The sequence below is a fragment of the Arachis hypogaea genome, chromosome 13 (genome assembly GCF_003086295.3).
Source record: "Arachis hypogaea cultivar Tifrunner chromosome 13, arahy.Tifrunner.gnm2.J5K5, whole genome shotgun sequence".
NCBI lineage: Eukaryota > Viridiplantae > Streptophyta > Magnoliopsida > Fabales > Fabaceae > Arachis > Arachis hypogaea.
This window is the reverse complement of record NC_092048.1, coordinates 128,972,342-128,990,214: the sequence shown is the minus strand read 5'-3', so window position 1 is coordinate 128,990,214 and position 17,873 is coordinate 128,972,342. Positions and strand designations below refer to the sequence as shown.

Sequence of the window (17,873 nt, the reverse complement as noted above, 5' to 3'; positions counted from 1 at the left end):
GAGACGATACAGAGAAAGACGAAGGAGGTTCAGTAAGTGTGTTGTTGTCGCGTTTCTTTCTCTTTTTTTTCACTGGGGAAAGGTGGAGAGAGTGGGTCGTGACCTTTGGGTTTTTACTCTTTGCTGGTGATTACTGTTGATCTTCTTAAATCTAGGAAAAAATTAAAGAAACACAAAAATAAAAGATAGTTAATTTTTTTTTTAAAAAAAAGATTATATTGGACCATTATGAAGAATTAATTACTAATGATCATAAAGACTTTTAATATTCGAATTGTTAAGAAGCACTTATTTTTTTTAGTATTTATGATAATTAAAAAGAAGGATTAAATCTAGAAAAAAATATATCATGAATTATTTTCTTTATTTATTTCTGAGTTTTTTATATTAATAAATTTTATGTATCCTAAACTTTAAGTAATGTTCACATTTTTTTCAATTATTTTTCTATTGTTAATGCGCATAAAAATGACGAAAAATCACAAAAAGCTAAAAAAAACAATAAATAACTAAATTATTGATAAAAGTTTTACGTGACACAAAAATCATTAAGATACAAATTATGAAAATTAGATAAGAAAATAATTACGGATATATTTATTTTTTTTATAAAATATTTGCTCCTTAAATATGATACATGTTAAAACAAAAAGTTAATTATTCTTAACAAATTTGGTACTAAAAGTCTTTTTAATAGGACTTAATTAATGATCTTGAGTTCAAGTAATAAAAAACTGACCTTTTCTATTCTCAACTTCTACTCTCTTTTTAATTAGATTTTTTTTATATAATCTTGTAGTAGAATAACAATAAGACATTTTTATAAAATTTTAATCAACTCAAAGAAAATTAGAACTAACTAATATTCACCATAGTTTGAAAAATTAATATTTACTTTTTAATGATTCAAATGAAATTTATAGGCCAGAATGAAAAATATTTTACTTAAAAATTATTACTCAAATCACCAACAATTAGATCTTTCTTCACTTTTGAACAGATATTCTTGTGTTCATGTAAAACTTTCCTAAAAAAGTCAAACGTGCCTCAACCTTGAACCAATACCAAACGGCTCTGTAAGAATATATGATACATGTTAAAAAAAATTGATTATTGTTACTAATTTTGGTATTAAAATTCTTTTTAATAAGACTTAATTAATAATCTTGAGTTCAAGTAATAAAAAACTGACCTTTTTCTTTTCTCAACTTCTCCTCTCTTTTTAATTAGATATTGTTTTGATATAATCTTGAGTGGAATAAGATTAACAGATTTTTATAAAATTTTAATCAACTCAAAGATAATTAGAACCAACTAATATTCACTATAATTATAGTTTAAAAAAATTAATACTTACTTCTTAATGATTCAAATGAAATCTATAGACCACAATGAAAAGTATTTTAGTTAAAAATTATTACCCAAATCACCAACAATCAGATCTTTCTTTACTTTTGAACAGACCTTATCAAAGCAAAGGTAACATCCTAGGAATCTTTCTCGAGAGATATCTATGCCAGTACCATGTTATCAACTTGTAACCAGAGTATCAAAACAAAGGTAAAATCCTAGGAATCTTTCTCCACCACATAAGTAAAACCAGAATGAAACTTCAATACTTATGAAAAGTAAATTTTATATAATGCAATCTGCAAATAATAGAAAATGAAAACAATAAGGACCACACTGCAAAATATATCATGCTACAAACCGAATGAAGGCCCACAAATTACAAAATCACACTAATAGGAAATAGATCTAGCAAGAGCATAATTTTCGAGAAGCCAATTTGCAAATAAATCAGAATGTTTTCTCTAGAAAATTCATTTAAACCCATCAATTATGAAGATTGACCCAGATGAAAATAAAATAAAAAATACAAACTTTTATTAATCATGCAAAAGAGTTCAGCTGAAACTTCAAGAGATTTGAAAAACAAAATAAAACCTACACCCAAAAAAGGACAATTTTGAGACCAACCCACACCAATTCAAAATCAACTAATCACTTTTTTCTCATCGATAATTTTCTTTCAACTTGAACCTAGATTAGAAAATCATTAAGGAGGTTCATTAAAGTCTTACTTTATCACTTTACTAACTTCCTGAAAACATATGAAGATAACTGGATTTTTATCCTACCATACCAAACATAAGATAACTTTTATTACTAAAGAAAATATGAGAGAGAGAGAGAGAGAGAGAGAGAGAGAGAGAGAGAGAGAGAGAGAGAGAGAGAGAGAGAGAGAGAGAGAGAGAGAGAGAGAGAGAGAGAGAGAGAGAGAGAGAGAGAGAGAGAGAGAGAGAGAGAGAGAGAGAATATTATCATCGGCGTTGCCAGCAAGACTGCTGCCTCCATCAGAAGAGAAGACCCCATTAGACAAAGAATCAGCTCAAAATCATGATTCTTGGTGCATGAGTAAACCAATTGACCTGTGATGTTTAATATCACAGAGGCGAAACACCTTCCTACATAATTAGAAGAAGAAGTTAGAAAACATACTAACATAGGTTTAATTAATGTTAATGATGAATTCCTACAAACTAATAAGCATACAATCAGATCTTTCTTTACTTTTGAACAGACTTTATTGTGTCCATGTGAAACTTTACTTACAAATTTAAAAGTGGCTCAACCTTGAACCGATACCAGATGAGGGATGAGCAAAACTCAATCTTCCAATTGAGAATCCCCTTTGTCTCGGCTTCCACTCCCTACTGTTCGACCAATAGACAAATTTGCCTGGATATTCAACATATGTTAAAGACCGCCCATCCGGGAACCGCCTGTTGGCCATCATCCAACCCGTAAACATCGTCAGCAAATCTTTGTTGCGCAAATAAATATGAGTAGTGATATCAGCATCATCGAATACAACATGTTGCTGGTTTGGCAAGTGAAAAGTCAACCTCTTTATTAACGGCCATCTATGATGAATATCATAAGCAAAAATTCTCCACATGGATTCAGACGGTGATAAATAACAACAATCGTAATACTGCTTGATCTCATCAACCACCTGAGAAGATTCACCAACATGATATGTTTCTCCAACAGTTGCAGTCACCCGATCCGGACCCTTATTGATATACTTAAAAAGATACTTGATGACGTTTGACTTGTTACAGAACTCAAGATTTTATGTGAGCTTGATATTTCATTAACAGCAGTGGATTATAAGGCACAACAAATCTGTTGTCAATATCAACATCGTTGATCTTCACTGTCACACCCATATTACGACGTCTATATATCGGATAGCCATCTTCAACAAAGCTCGTTTGGTCAACGAATCTTTTCGGATAAAATTTTGAGAACTTACAATCTTTCATGCAAGGAGAACTCGGTCTAAGTCGACCGCAAGGACCATGGATCATGTACTTGGTGACGACATTATAAAGAACTGAAAATTTGAGGGGATTGGGTAGCTCGGCACAGATGAATTCATCAACAATTTCAACACTTTGTAAGTTGCTTTCCCCGTTAAGCCATAGTAACACGTGTGCATGTGGTAGACCTCTTTTTGGAACTCAATAGTATACATACCTAAAAAATACAAAAGCATCATTAAGAAGCCAGACAACAACATGTCCGAGGACAACAAACAAAAATTGAAATGCCAAGCAAGAAATAACATACCTGCGCTAAGTGGACCAAAAAACACACCTTCCTTGGGATCACTTAGCAGGCATTTCAACTTAGCATGAAAAACACGGCAAGAGATATCAGGACGATCAGCGATGGGAATTCACTCTCGCTGTGTGAATCGCTGAAATTCAGGCCAATTTGGATTACACGTAATAGTAAGGAATAAATCTGGATAGCCAAAATGTTTACAGATTGCCATCGCATCCTGACAACGATTAAACATATAACGTCCACCACTAGTGAAGGAAGAAGGCAAGATGACTCGTGTCCCAATTGAAGAAGCTTCATCATCACCACAACGCATAGCCTCTTCTATTCCTTGAAGCACTTCTCCTCTAATTGTACTTTGCTTCATTCTAATCTCATACAACCTCTGGGACTCAATCATGGTGAAACAGTCAACAACAAATTGTTGAAATAATCGCCTACACTTGTGAATAATTCCATCTTCTTGCTCCCTAATTTGCAGACGAAAACATATGAATTCCCTAAGAGAAACCCTTGTTCTCCTTCCAGGGACATACCCCTCCTGTTGACCTCGATAAGGAATATTCAACTGGTAACCATCCTCACCATATGGAAACAACAACGGATACTGTAAAGGCCAATACAGAGCATGAGTTTCATAGTTACGTTGCAACTGACCAGCAGTAGATCGAACAATAATGTCACGACCATGATCCGACGAATCAAAATCTCCAACAATTAGAGCAGCAACTTCGTCACAAGAGAGAGTATTGTAAGTTCTTCGATCAACCTTCCTATGCGAATACAACTTCAAAGAAAAGATCTCGGATGGATGACACTGATAGAATTCTCTGACTCTTCGAAATGACTGTGCTATAACATTATGAGTATCGATCATTTGCAACAACTCAGTTATCAATTCTTTATCTATCTCAGATGTTTGCCTAAAACAAATATACATTAACCACAAAAATATATTTAAAAACCACACGGAATACAATTATGATATGTTTTGATACATCATTATTAGTCAGAAATGATTAATAACACATTATAACGGGAATAAAACACAATATAACTATGCAATGACAGATATAAACCTGTTTTTCAATGTAAATAACATTAAAACATCAGGAAAATAAAATAAAAAAACGTAACAACAAAACTTCAAACACACATACCGAAAGATTCCCTGCCTATGCATTATCTCATGCTGAGTGTCGTATATATATAATTGTGCAAATTTAGGCTTCTGACCAGGATCCGGGAGCAAACTTCCAATCCGATGATAATTTTGACCAGTTATTATAAATTGCGGTGGACCACTCCCATCATTCACTGAATCCAGAACCTTACCACCAAGAGACGTGAAGGCAAACATACTGTTATAAGATCGAATATTTTTTTGGAAATACAAACTCTTGCTATCATGTCCATTAATAAAATTATATAGCAAATCTGGGGGCTTTCGAAGATAAGGTAACTGAATTTTCTCTTTTGAGCAACAAACAGTAAAAACAGGACGATTAATTGTAGAGTCTCTTTCAACACGTTCTGATAACCAGAAATACGTCCCACAGATTGAACATTCATAGTTAGGATCACCAACATCAAGACAACCTGGTAAAGATAAAGCAAAAAAGAAAACATCCATAACAATAAAAAAAATTTGATCTTAATTAGATGGCATGAAATAGATTCAACATAAAATGAATAAACCATTAGCTTACTGATATAATATATAATAAATACTTGACTCGTTTAAATTTTGTCAAAAGAATATATCACAAAACACTACTTCTATTTTACACTGCCTGAATAATATCTCATCACAGAAGCACAATGGAATCTTTTAGAACTAAGTAAATAAGATTTCTATTTTACTATTCTTGAATAATAGATGATTTAAGAAAGAGAGCGTACCTTGTATCTCACTTTGCAAGAACAGAGGATGATCAATAACAGAACCAACTTGATTGAATGAATTTATCGAAGGATCATATATTTCTGATTGGTCTATATCATCCATTTTAATTTAAAATAACACAAATTTATGTAAATATATATTTGACAACCAAACATAAAAAAAATTAATGATGAAATAAGAAATCAATTAATTATTTAATAATCAGCATGCAAATTGAACATTAAAAATGTAATAAACTACGAAAACCAATCTGAATTAGCATTGATTTATTAAATAACTAAATATAAAAAAAAGCTTAATGCACATTCAAGAACAGTTTGATTTTTTTTAACGTTAGAATAGACTTTGTTTCATTATTTTAATCACTCATACTAATTGTCTAGGTTGCAATTAAATAAGCTAAATCACTATTAGAATCATTTTCTATTTTTTTTAGACTTTAATGACTCTATTGGTCCATAGAATCCTGTAAAATTTTTAACCAAGTGCGTATATTTTTTTTTCACTATCAAGGGAGGCATAATTGAAAAAACTAAAAAAAAAAAAAAAAAAATCACGGACAGAACTAAAGGAAAAAATATTTATATGGAACTAATAGGAGATTTCAAAAAATTAGAGGAACCGACAGAATAATTAAACTTTTCTTTAATATACAACTATTGATTATGACATCAAATTAAGAAAGTTTCAAGAAACACCCCTCGTCTATTATTTAGCTAGAAAAGTTAATTAATTAACTAATTATGTGAATCCAATCACATAACAAAAATTTTTTTTATATTGTCCAAGACAAGAATAAATACTAATTAAACAATTTATTAACATCTAGTACTTGTGTATGTTTGAAACAATAATATAAATTAAACCTATATACTGATCTAAATGATTCCATAAAGAATTTTATAACAGTGTAAAAAAACAATAATAAATCAACAAACCAATCTATTATTAGATATAAATCCAAATAACTTAAAATATAATTTAACAAAAACAAAATTGGACAGAGATAAAATACTTAAAGATATTATTATACCTGACAAGATAAGATTTGAACTCTGATTAACATTCTGGGACACCTCAACTAAATTTTCTAAAAAATAAAAATAAACAGAAACATTGAAAACATATAAAATAAACAAATAAATTTTTAGAAACACAAAGATTAACTAAAAAAAATATAGGTGGAGCAAAAAAAATTACCCATATAATCATTCAAAGAGAGAGCAGGCATCGAGGAATCGAGGACCTCTAAAACATTAAAAAACGAAAAAAAATTACAAAAGATTCCCATAGATATCAAATCACTAAAAAATGGAACATAAAACACTAAAAATATCACGAAGGTCAATTCAGTACTGACCTCTTGCATTTCGATGGTGACTTTGTGTTCGCTTTCTTTTCAAAGAATTTCGCCTATATTCTCTAGCACGAACAGAATTATGAGACATCTTTGTTACTCGTACTAAAGGAAACAAGAGGTTGAAACATAAATCGCAAAAACTACCCCTAATTCATTGCCCAAAAGACATCCACATTGTTAAGTTCCTATAAGCAAGAGGTAAAAAAAAAGGGCGGGTCACTGGGAAGAGAACTTGTGAAACACACCAACAAAGAACTTATATAACCATGCACACCTTTGATAACGCAGAACATAAAAAAAATAAAGTATTATAATCAACACCAATAACTAATTGACATGAAAAGATAAAGTTGTACAACAATAAAGAAATAAAAATAAGAACTGCCGCATTTCATTAAAATACTGATAGTGATATACATAATTACATATGGGTATCTCTCCTATGATAAGGAGGATCCCAAGATCTGATTACATATCCTAGTATATAACTTAAAGAGGGTACAACATTGAAAATGTGTCCAATCCCTAGCAAAGTCACTATTACAAAAGAAGGAGTTGATAATAGACAGTTGGCAGATGACACGAGCCAACACAAAAGAAAAACCCCTATATCTGACAATCCTATTTGTTGGACACAATCCAAAAAGGTCAAATCAAAATACCATCCAGCCAGCATGATTACATTTTAATGTATTTAGAATCACAAGCCTTCTTAAATACTTGTAGATATACTATATAAACTACCTACACCTAGACACAGCAGCTCAATTCCACACCTTAAATCAAACTCCATTAACCTTGGCAATCTTGAACCCACGCCCATCTGCATCAGTAGCCGCCTCTTCAAATTGGGGATTCAAATTCCTCTTGCCATTGGAGGTGATAACATCATTTTCATGAATAAGTTTCTCTTCATATTGGGAAGGTGCATCAATAACGTGGGACAACACCTCCTATCACAAAGAAATTAACAAAAGCTATGAATGTTAGTCAATAAATGCAAAATCCATTTAGAAATAACAAACATAGGAAGGAGGAAAAAATATTATATAACAGCACCTGAGTTTCTTTTTCTGGTGAGCTAAGCAATATATCCAGTTTAGCAGAAAGATCATCACTAACAGTATCATTGCTGGGTCTTTTCTCATCTTTTCCATGTTCACCATTAATTAAGGAAGCAAACTCAGTCCCTCGAAAAACAGCAGGCTGTTTTCCAGCCAGAAAATCTATAAGAACTGGGGATTTAGATAAAATCCCAGAAGACTCACCAACAACTTTCTCACTTTTGATAAAAGTCTTTGATGACTCCTTCTTAATACCAATATCCCCTTCTCCACAGGAAACCGATTTGTGTAAATCAGGCTCCTATTCATATGCCACAAGAGTTTAAAAATACATAAGACCGTAAGGAAAATTCACCACAACACAATAAAAAAAGGAACAAAATATGAATTTACACAATGTAAAAATAATTATATGTATATCTAACCTTTTTTGGAGTAGACTCATCATCAGTATCATAATCGGGAAGCTCAAACATGGCAATAATGGTGGGATCATCACATATTCTCCTAACTCGAAAAGTGCCATAAAATGTATCATGTGGCACACCTTTGGTATCAACCTTCAGCAGTAACTTCTTTCCAATGAGCCCTTGGAATATGGGAGGATAAGTATCCCTATATACAAGCTATTTTGAAAATAATACATAAGAAATACAGAGTTTAAATAACACATATCACATCCCATAAAGTGAACAATACACGAAAGAAAACTAAGAACATACACTTGCATCTCTTTGAACCTCGGTAAACAAGTCAGCACATGATTTCTTATGCAAATAAGATGCCTCACGATCAAAGAGAAGGAAAATACTCTCCCCACTATGATCTTCAACTGTTATTTTAATTTTAAATCTGCGGAGAAAAAAAAAAGGAACACAATGATTCGGAATAAATAATACCAAGAAACATTATTTTCATAAACAATCCACAAGACAAAATGAAAAGACATTTTGAAAAAAATTTCTGACCTTGGAGTCACATTAGTTACGTGCTTCAAACAAAAATCACAGTAATATGCACCATTTTGAGGATAGATATCCTTTCCACACACACAAGCAGAATACCACCAACCTCCATCCTCAACAATACATTGGATTGTACCAAAAATGATAAAAGAACCCTCCTATGCAATCAACATTTCAAAATTTGTTAAGAATATGAATGAAAAAACAGATCTGGAAATTGTTCTTTGATTTTCCTTTTCAGTTCATTTCTGTATAAAATAAACATAAACACAACTAACTCAAAAGAAGACAACCTCATTGTTATCTTGAAGATCTTTAATAGTGCATTTTCTAGTTAAACGCATGAAATCATCTTTCAAGGAAACAACTTTACCCTCATTTGCAATAAACAGTGGTTGGGTACCATTGACACCTTGCTCAACCATACTAAAAAAAATGCAAATACTTGTAATTGTTATTCCAGATTGGTTGTAAATAAAGAATACAATAAAAATCAACAAAATAAAACATCCTAACCTCTGCCTGAATTCAACAACTTCAGGAAGATCAGGATTAAATAACATTTGAGTGGCATACATCACATTTTGAAGGCCTACTTGACCTACACAGCAACACAGAAATAGTCTAGCAAATTTTATTGGAGACAACACCTAGAGTAGCAATGAGATGTACATAAAAGAAACAATTTACCCCTAAAGAACTTGACTTTAGCAAGTTGAATCACTACAATAGGCTGCTCCACATAGCCAGAGGCAAGGAAATGATTTACTTGATTAACATAGTCCCCAAACAATGCCATCGCACTGTAAGACTGAAACTCAAAATATGACAAAGGATCAAACAGAAAACAAGGAAAAAAGATGATTAAAACATAAAGAGAAACCAGCAGAAATGACTCAATCAACATACTTTTTTGAACTTAATTCAAGCATAATCATTTTCACAAATTTCTCCTCTTTTGCATATTCTTTCTCTTCTCCCACTGAAGTTAAAAGGCCAATGACATCTATTCCAAATAAACACAACCTATTAAATATTGAAACCATTTGTTAAAAAAACTTAAATAACAGCAAACCAAGAAGATAGACACACCAACTAAAAAATCATAATCTTTGGTCATGTTCAGCAGCTCAGAAAAAGGAAACATGTTGAAACAAGTCTTAGGGATAACATCTTCATCAACAGCTACAACAGTGGTTCGGTGAAGGAAAACCAATTTGAATTCATGAGAAGTTGCTCTATAACTACCATGATTTGACACAACAGTAAAGTATGCTATTCTATAAACTTGACCTTCAACTATATGATCCTTAAACCTATTAAGGAGTGGTTTCTTAACTGTAGCTTGAATTTTTTCACACTGGAAATTCAACAAAAGAACAAAATCAGATTAGTGAAACACATCATTTAAATTAAAAACTTAAAAAACAACAAGTAACACCATATTTAAAAGAGAAGCTAATAGGGGCTAACATGCTCATCAAGGAGAATCATCTCCATTGAGTTAGGAACATCATGATTCCCAAAAGAGGGTACAACCCAAAGCCTTAGAACCCTAACTTTCAGCCTCCAAGCCTCTCTAGGAGGATGCATCTTAGAAATCATATCAAATGGAGGAGGCATTGCAGAAGAAAAAAAAAGAAACAAAGGAGGTAAATAGAGTTGATGAAATAGATCAAATGTAAATAGAAAAATTCTGATGTAGATAGAGCTTAGGAGGAAATAGAACACAGCAGAATATTTGTGCATTGAATGTGGATCACCAACCATCCTTTTATAGAAAAAATCAAGGGCTTTAGACTCACCTTTTTGAATTCAAATTGAATATGGAAATGGAGGGAAAACAAAACATGAGTCTATATGCATCTCCATTCAATCCCATAGAGACAACTAATGAGAGGGGCATAACCTGAACCAACACAAAAACAGCAAAAACAAGTGAAACTTTCAAGAAATCAAGAAATAGGGACCAAAAAATGAGATATCACACCATACCTGCTACAGTGCACCTACATGTCATCACACCATAGGGAAGGCAGTCATCAACTACCCCAAACAGTCATTGTACTCATGGCAATGAGAGTTGGTAAATGTTTTAGGTAGGGATACATTAGAAACATCAAATGAATGGGAAAAAAAAGTATACAGAAACATCAATAAAAATATGTCAATCACATCAAAATTCAGGAAATGGGTGAGATTGAAACCTCATACCTTGATAATGATTGCCAAATTTTCAATGAAGAATATATAGTACAAACTTATTATGTGTGCAGAAGACATTTTCATGCTAAGAGCAGTTGCTGGATAGATTTTTCTTTGGATAAAGACATGTGCTAGTTAGATAAACAATACCACGAAGCCATTTTACTCGCACAAGGCCATTCTTTTCTCAATAAACCTCTTAAGTTCAGGCCAAAGAGCTGTATGTCCATCCAACAGCTGATATATAAAATAATTTTTACACAAAGAACAAAAAAATGTAATGTAATTCAGTTGAACTTAAAAAATAAATAAATGACCAGCAGGCTATACATCAATTTCCGTCAATCACATAACCACGGATAGAATACATTAGCTACAAAACCAATTCCTTGATAATGATTCTCACAACCCACATGCAACCAGCAATTCATTTTACATAAACTTAATGGATTTGATGGACATAGCTTAAAAAAAAAGAAAGATTCACCAATTGGATTATTGAATAAGAATTGAAATGGGAATGCAAGACTTGAACAGGAGAGAATGAAATTGGGAGGAAAAAACTTGAATGGGAGTGGCAAAAGCATATTCCTTTATTAAAGAAGCACAAAAATTCATGACAATCAGCTCTACTTCTATGCAACAGGCGAAATATAGAGCACTCTTTGCATAACCAATAAAGAATTCAAATGCAAGTGAGTTGACTAACAAAAGCTTTCATCAAAATGCAAATCAAAATGCAAATAAATCACCAAGAAGCTATCAATCAATTCCTATCAATCACATCACCACTCATCAAATAGACTACCTAGAAGAGAATTCCCTAGTAACACAAACAGTGGAGTGATGCCATGTGATTGTGAGAAAGCCACTTCCTTCCTATCAATCACATCACCACTAACTAAATAGATATAAAATAGAATGAAATTGACCTAAAATCAAAACATCAAAACATATAAATAAACAACCAGTAAGCTATACATCAATTTCTGTCAATCACATCACTACCAATAGAACAGATTAGGAATAAAACCCATTCCCTCATCATGATTCACACAACCCACATGCAACCACCAACTCACTTGATCTAAACTTGATGGATTTGTTGAATATACAGAAAATAAAAAAATAAAAATAGATTCATGAAATTTTAATATTGAATTCAATGGGTCTACTCTCAATATAATTATGAGAGTGCTTCATAAAATTTGAAATCAAACATAAAATAAAAGAACATGATTATGAATACAGAAAATAGTATAAAAACTAAATGGATTTGTTGAATATATACAAAGTAAAAGATTAAAAATAGATTCATCAGTTGATATATAGGATTTAATGGGTCTACTTTGGATATAATTAAATGAAGCACACAAATGCATCACAATTAGCTCTACTTGTATGAAAGAGACTCACCTTTTTGAATTCAAATTGAATATGAAAATGCAAGGAAAACAAAATATGAGTCCATATCCATCTCCATTCAATGCCATAGAGACAACTAATGAGAGGGGCAAAACCTAAACAAACACAAAAACAACAAAAACAAGTGAAACTATCAAGAAATCAAGAAATAGAGACCAAATCACACCATACCTGCTACAGTGCACCTACATGTCATCTCACCATAGCGAAGGCAGTCATCAACTACCCCAAACAATCATTGTACTCATGGCAATGAGAGTTGGTAAATGTCTTAGGTTGGCATACATTGGAAACAGCAAATGAATGGGAAAAAAAAGTATACAGAAACATCAATAAAACTCATGAAATTTTAATATTGCATTCAATGGGTCTACTCTCAATATAATTATGAGAGTGCTTCATAAAATTTGAAATCAAACATAAAATGAAAGAACATGATTCTGAATACAAAAAACAGTATAAAAACTAAATGAATTTGTTGAATATATACAAAGTAAAAGATTAAAAATAGATTCATCAGTTGATATATAGGATTTAATGGGTCTACTTTGGATATAATTAAATGAAGCACACAAATGCATCACAATTAGCTCTACTTGTATGAAAGAGGCTCACCTTTTTGAATTCAAATTGAATATGGAAATGCAGGAAAAACAAAATATGAGTCCATATCCATCTCCATTCAATGCCATAGAGATAACTAATGAGAGGGGCAAAACCTGAACAAACACAAAAACAGCAAAAACAAGTGAAAGTTTCAAGAAATCAAGAAATAGGGACCAAACCACACCATACCTGCTACAGTGCACCTACATGTCATTTCACCATAGGGAAGGCAGTCATCAACTACCCCAAACAATCATTGTACTCATGGCATTGAGAGTTGGTAAATGTCTTAGGTAGGCATACATTAGAAACAGCAAATGAATTGGAAAAAAAGTATAGAGAAACATCAATAAAAATCTGTCAATCACATAACCAGGGATAGAATACATTAGCTACAAAACCAAATCCTTGATAATGATTCTCACAACCCACATGCAACCAGCAATTCATTTTAGGTAAACTTAATGAATTTGATGGACATAGCTTAAAAAAAAAAAGGAAAGATCCATCAATGAGATTATTGAATCAGAATTGAAATGGGAATGCAAGACTTGAACAGTAGAGAATGGAATTGGGAGTGTAAAACTTGAATGGGAGTGGCAAAAGCATATTCCTTTATCAAAGAAGCACAAAAATTCATGACAATCAGCTCTACTTCTATGCAACAGCCGAAATATACAGTACTCTTTGCATAACCAATAAAGAATTCAAATGCAAGTGATTTGACTAACAAAAGGTTTCATCAAAGTGCAAATAAATCACAAAGAAGCTATCAATCAATTCCTATCAATCACATCACCACTCATCAAATAGACTACCTAGAAGAGAATTCCATAGTAACATCAAATTGGAAATCCAAAAGTTGAATAGGAGAAGTTGGGTCTATAAATTTTGATTCTGAATGCAGAATAAAATTAGAAATTGCTAGATTCAGCCCAAAAAATCCAAAGAGATTAGTGAATCAAAATGGAAATTGGAATGCAAAAGTCGAATAGGAGAGAATAAAATTGGGAATCCAAAAGTTGAATAGGAGAAGCTGGGTCTATACTCTGTATTTCCTGAAAGAACCCTATCAATCACATCATCATGGAGAAAGTAGATTAGGTAGAAACCTCATACCTAGACAATCATTCACAAAAACAAACCCATCATTCATAAATATAAGAAAAGGTAAGTAAGAAGACAATCTTTATAATGATTATAAAATCCCAAAAATTGATGAAATAGACAAACCACATGAAACAAACAATTCAAGAGATAACAAAAGGAGAAATGATAATCACATCAAATTCTAAATAACAAAATCAAGAAGATGAAACAGTTTCATAGACCATACTCAAAATTAACAACAACTTGGAAAGAATCTAACGAAGAACATGAACCCACAAACAAACCAAATCACATAGACAACTTTCAAATTACAAATGTCACAAACCATACACAATAAGATCTGGGATAACCGTGGAACAGATACCAAAAAACGATCACAATCTGCAAAAATTAGGAATTTCACAAACCCTAGACAATAAAATCTCCCCTAACCATCAAACAGATACCAAACATGATCGCAATTTGCACAATTAGAAATTTCACAAACCCTAGACAATAGAATCTCGCTTAACCATGGAACAGATACAAAAAATGATCGCAATTTACACAATTAGAAATTTCACAAATCCTAGACAATTAAATCTGGGTTAACCCTGGAACAATAACCAAGATTGATCACAAGGATGTACACAATGAAGGAAAAGAAAAACGATGAAGAGCAAAATAGGTTTGGATACACCTGATTGATTGATTGGAGATCCTGGATTTGAGCCTCCATTGGAAAAAAGCTAACTTGGATGAACGACGATGAAGCAAACTCCCAAGAAAGACTCGTACACAGAGTTTGGTAGGGCAGAGGACGAGAAAGTAAGGAGAAGAAAGCAAAGCTCGTAGGGTTCCAACTAATCATTACCTGTTCAAACAAAAACATGAAGAACACAGGTTGCGTGAACGATTCAATCAAATGGAACTTACGTTGTGTGAGCGAGGAGATGAAAGGGATGAGTGATGGCGGAGTGACAGAGGAGCACATGGAGAAATTAAGATGAGAAGCCACGCTGGAGGAGAAGCCACCGTGGAGGAGAGGCTCCACCTGGGACTGGAACCGGCGTGAAACGCGGAGAGGTCTCCAGCTCGGAGATGAAACCACGGCTATCTATTGTTTGATATATATAAAGAGGAGTGCTAGAGGTCAGCAACTTTTGTGTTTTGTAACCATCAATTAGCCATTAATAGTGTTTTTAATGGTGTGATCGAGATTAATCTAATGGTACGAAATCATTCAATTTTCTTTTGATAGTTAAATACTGGCCAACTTTTTAAAAAATTGCTGATCTCCAAGATTTTCTCTTATATAAAAGTTGATATCAACTCTTTATATATTAGATCTAATCCATATCTATTTTTATTTTTATTCTTATTCTTATTTATATAAAAGTTGATACCAACTCTTTATATATTAAATCTAATCCATGTTTTTTCTTCTAATGATGTCACATCATCAATTTTGATTACTTGGCAAAATCTTTTAGAAATTAACTAATCAACTTTTAATAAAAATATTTAAAAAAAATTAAAACCATAATTCCCATGCATAATTAATTAATTTATTATGTATTATTATTCAATAAAAATATAAAGCATTAATTAAATGTAATAAACATCTACATTAAAAAGATCATAATAATAATATTATCATAATAAATTTTAAGTTACAAAATATTCAAATTCTATCTTATTTGACCTATTTATATATCATATATATGATTTTTATTACTATTACTTTATTTCACAATTCATTTAGCATTATAAATTTTGTCTCTCACGCCATGCTTCCTTATATTTTATCCCATTTGATTGATGTCCTTTTTTCCTTTCTCTCTAACATTTTAAAAGATTTTATGTCCCTTTATATTTTCTGTCTTTTTGTTGCCAATAAACTTGATAGCCTTTATTAGAGAAGTTACTAAGTCTTAATAGTTAAGTCTGATCTTTAATTCACAATCTACAACTTTTGGTTTATCCATCAAAATCTTATTTTACTGTTCGTCAAGATTAAGAATGTCTTAATTTCTTGTCCTAAATTACCTTCTGGATGATGGAATAAGTTCATATGTTTTGATATACATGTTTATGGATGATGCATCTTATTTGTTCTACCTTTAAGTTATATTTATTGTTTATTTTTTGTGTTCATAAAAATCTTCTTCTTGTAAACTAATTTACTAGAATTTCCTTTAAAACTCACAGCACATTATGCATGTACCCTTTGAACTTAGTTAAAAAGCATTCTATTATTGCTTAGTGATTGGTTTAATATCTTAAGGGAAAAAAAAACTAGCTAGCTAATTAAACATGATTAAAAAACATGCTATGGCTATGATCTTGGTCTTCTCTAGTTTGTTGATTTGTGATTATTTTTTTTTATTTCTTACTTATTTGATTCATTTGTTTACGGTTTTGCCATATAATTACTGCTCTTGGCATACTTTAATTATTATAGTGGGTATCCTATGACTATTTTTGATTGGGTAATGCTAGAGAGTAAAAAAAAAATAGCAAGAACTTGCCTTATTTAGCATTCATTAATTATTGCGACAATTAATGAATGCTAAATAAGGCAAATTTTAACTGTTTTTGACTGATTTTTTTTTGTTACCAAACATTTCCGTTCTGATTTGTTGTTTGCTTTAATTTTTGTGTCTATTGTCTCACTACTCTTTTCTTCTCTTCCTTGTTTAAGTTATATTTCTATAATTGAATAAATTAAATTTGTTCTAGGTTAATGTATCAAGAATGTTATACCCTTGTACCTTGTCCATCATCTATCTATGTACGTGGACCTAAAAAAGGATCAAGACCGAACTTCCATTGCATAGTAATAATAATAACAAGAGTTATTTTATATAATTACAATTGGTATAAATAAATAAATAATTTCAGAAGCATCATATAAGCTTTCAAAAAGAAAAAAAAAATTAAAAGTTATCTTGTATGTATTTATTTTTTATACTATCTCTCCTGACTAATTAATAAGTTTTGATATTAAAATATATATATATATATATATATATATATATATATATATATATATATATATATATATATATCATAAAAATTTACACTAAAGTTGCAAATTTATCATTTTTATGGAATTTGGATATATGATTTGAGTCTTAGGATAGCTATTCAAGTTTATTTATTTATTTCTTTAACTGCAAGCGATATGTTGCATTGTGTGGATATGCTGTAATTAGTCAAATTACTATAATAATTGATTAGCAAGATATCATAACAATGTTTTAGGTCCAAGAAGAATTATCATTAAAATGATTTTATTTGTGTCACCAGTGTATTTATCGTGACCCATTTAAGTTCATAATTGTCACGACGGTTTTTCATATAACAATTATTCTCGAAAAAAGTTTTTTTATCATTCTAATTCATATTATTGTTCCCTAAACTATGGAAATAGCATTTCATCTATGGCCTTGTTCCTGCTTAATATTTGTGCAAATTATTAAACTCATAACCTGCGTTTGTTTCTGAAATAGGATAAGATAAGACATAAAGAATAAAGATATAAAATTTTGTGTATGTATTTTGTTTTGTAATAAACTAGAACATATTATGAAAATCTAATTTATTCTCATTTT

At 31.3% G+C, this 17,873-nt stretch overlaps 2 protein-coding genes across 2 annotated transcripts; both read right to left on the bottom strand.

Moving 5' to 3' along the window:
* Positions 1–2,620: 2,620 nt before the first annotated feature.
* On the bottom strand, positions 2,621–3,236 carry LOC140177727 (uncharacterized). Its single transcript, XM_072210877.1, has 2 exons — positions 3,189–3,236; positions 2,621–3,019 (listed from the first exon to the last, which is right to left on the bottom strand). The coding sequence occupies exons 1-2, from the start codon at positions 3,234–3,236 to the stop codon at positions 2,621–2,623; spliced, it is 447 nt and encodes a 148-aa protein (XP_072066978.1).
* Positions 3,237–3,748: 512 nt separating this feature from the next.
* On the bottom strand, positions 3,749–6,990 carry LOC140177726 (uncharacterized). The gene is made up of 6 exons (XM_072210876.1): positions 6,903–6,990; positions 6,743–6,790; positions 6,576–6,632; positions 5,539–5,631; positions 4,797–5,235; positions 3,749–4,559 (listed from the first exon to the last, which is right to left on the bottom strand). The coding sequence occupies exons 1-6, from the start codon at positions 6,988–6,990 to the stop codon at positions 3,749–3,751; spliced, it is 1,536 nt and encodes a 511-aa protein (XP_072066977.1).
* Positions 6,991–17,873: the final 10,883 nt, after the last annotated feature.

What these genes read in the sequence shown, in the direction of transcription:
- LOC140177727 (XM_072210877.1), bottom strand. Translation starts at nt 3,236, where the DNA reads ATGGGTGTGACAGTGAAGATCAACGATGTTGATATTGACAACAGATTT. An exon ending in TTGATATTGACAACAGATTT is followed by an intron (nt 3,020 to 3,188) that starts GTTGTGCCTTAT and finishes GAATCTTCTCAG; the next exon opens with GTGGTTGATGAGATCAAGCA.
- LOC140177726 (XM_072210876.1), bottom strand. Translation starts at nt 6,990, where the DNA reads ATGTCTCATAATTCTGTTCGTGCTAGAGAATATAGGCGAAATTCTTTG. An exon ending in CTTGCAAAGTGAGATACAAG is followed by an intron (nt 5,236 to 5,538) that starts GTACGCTCTCTT and finishes TATCTTTACCAG; the next exon opens with GTTGTCTTGATGTTGGTGAT. An exon ending in CATAGGCAGGGAATCTTTCG is followed by an intron (nt 4,560 to 4,796) that starts GTATGTGTGTTT and finishes TATTTGTTTTAG; the next exon opens with GCAAACATCTGAGATAGATA.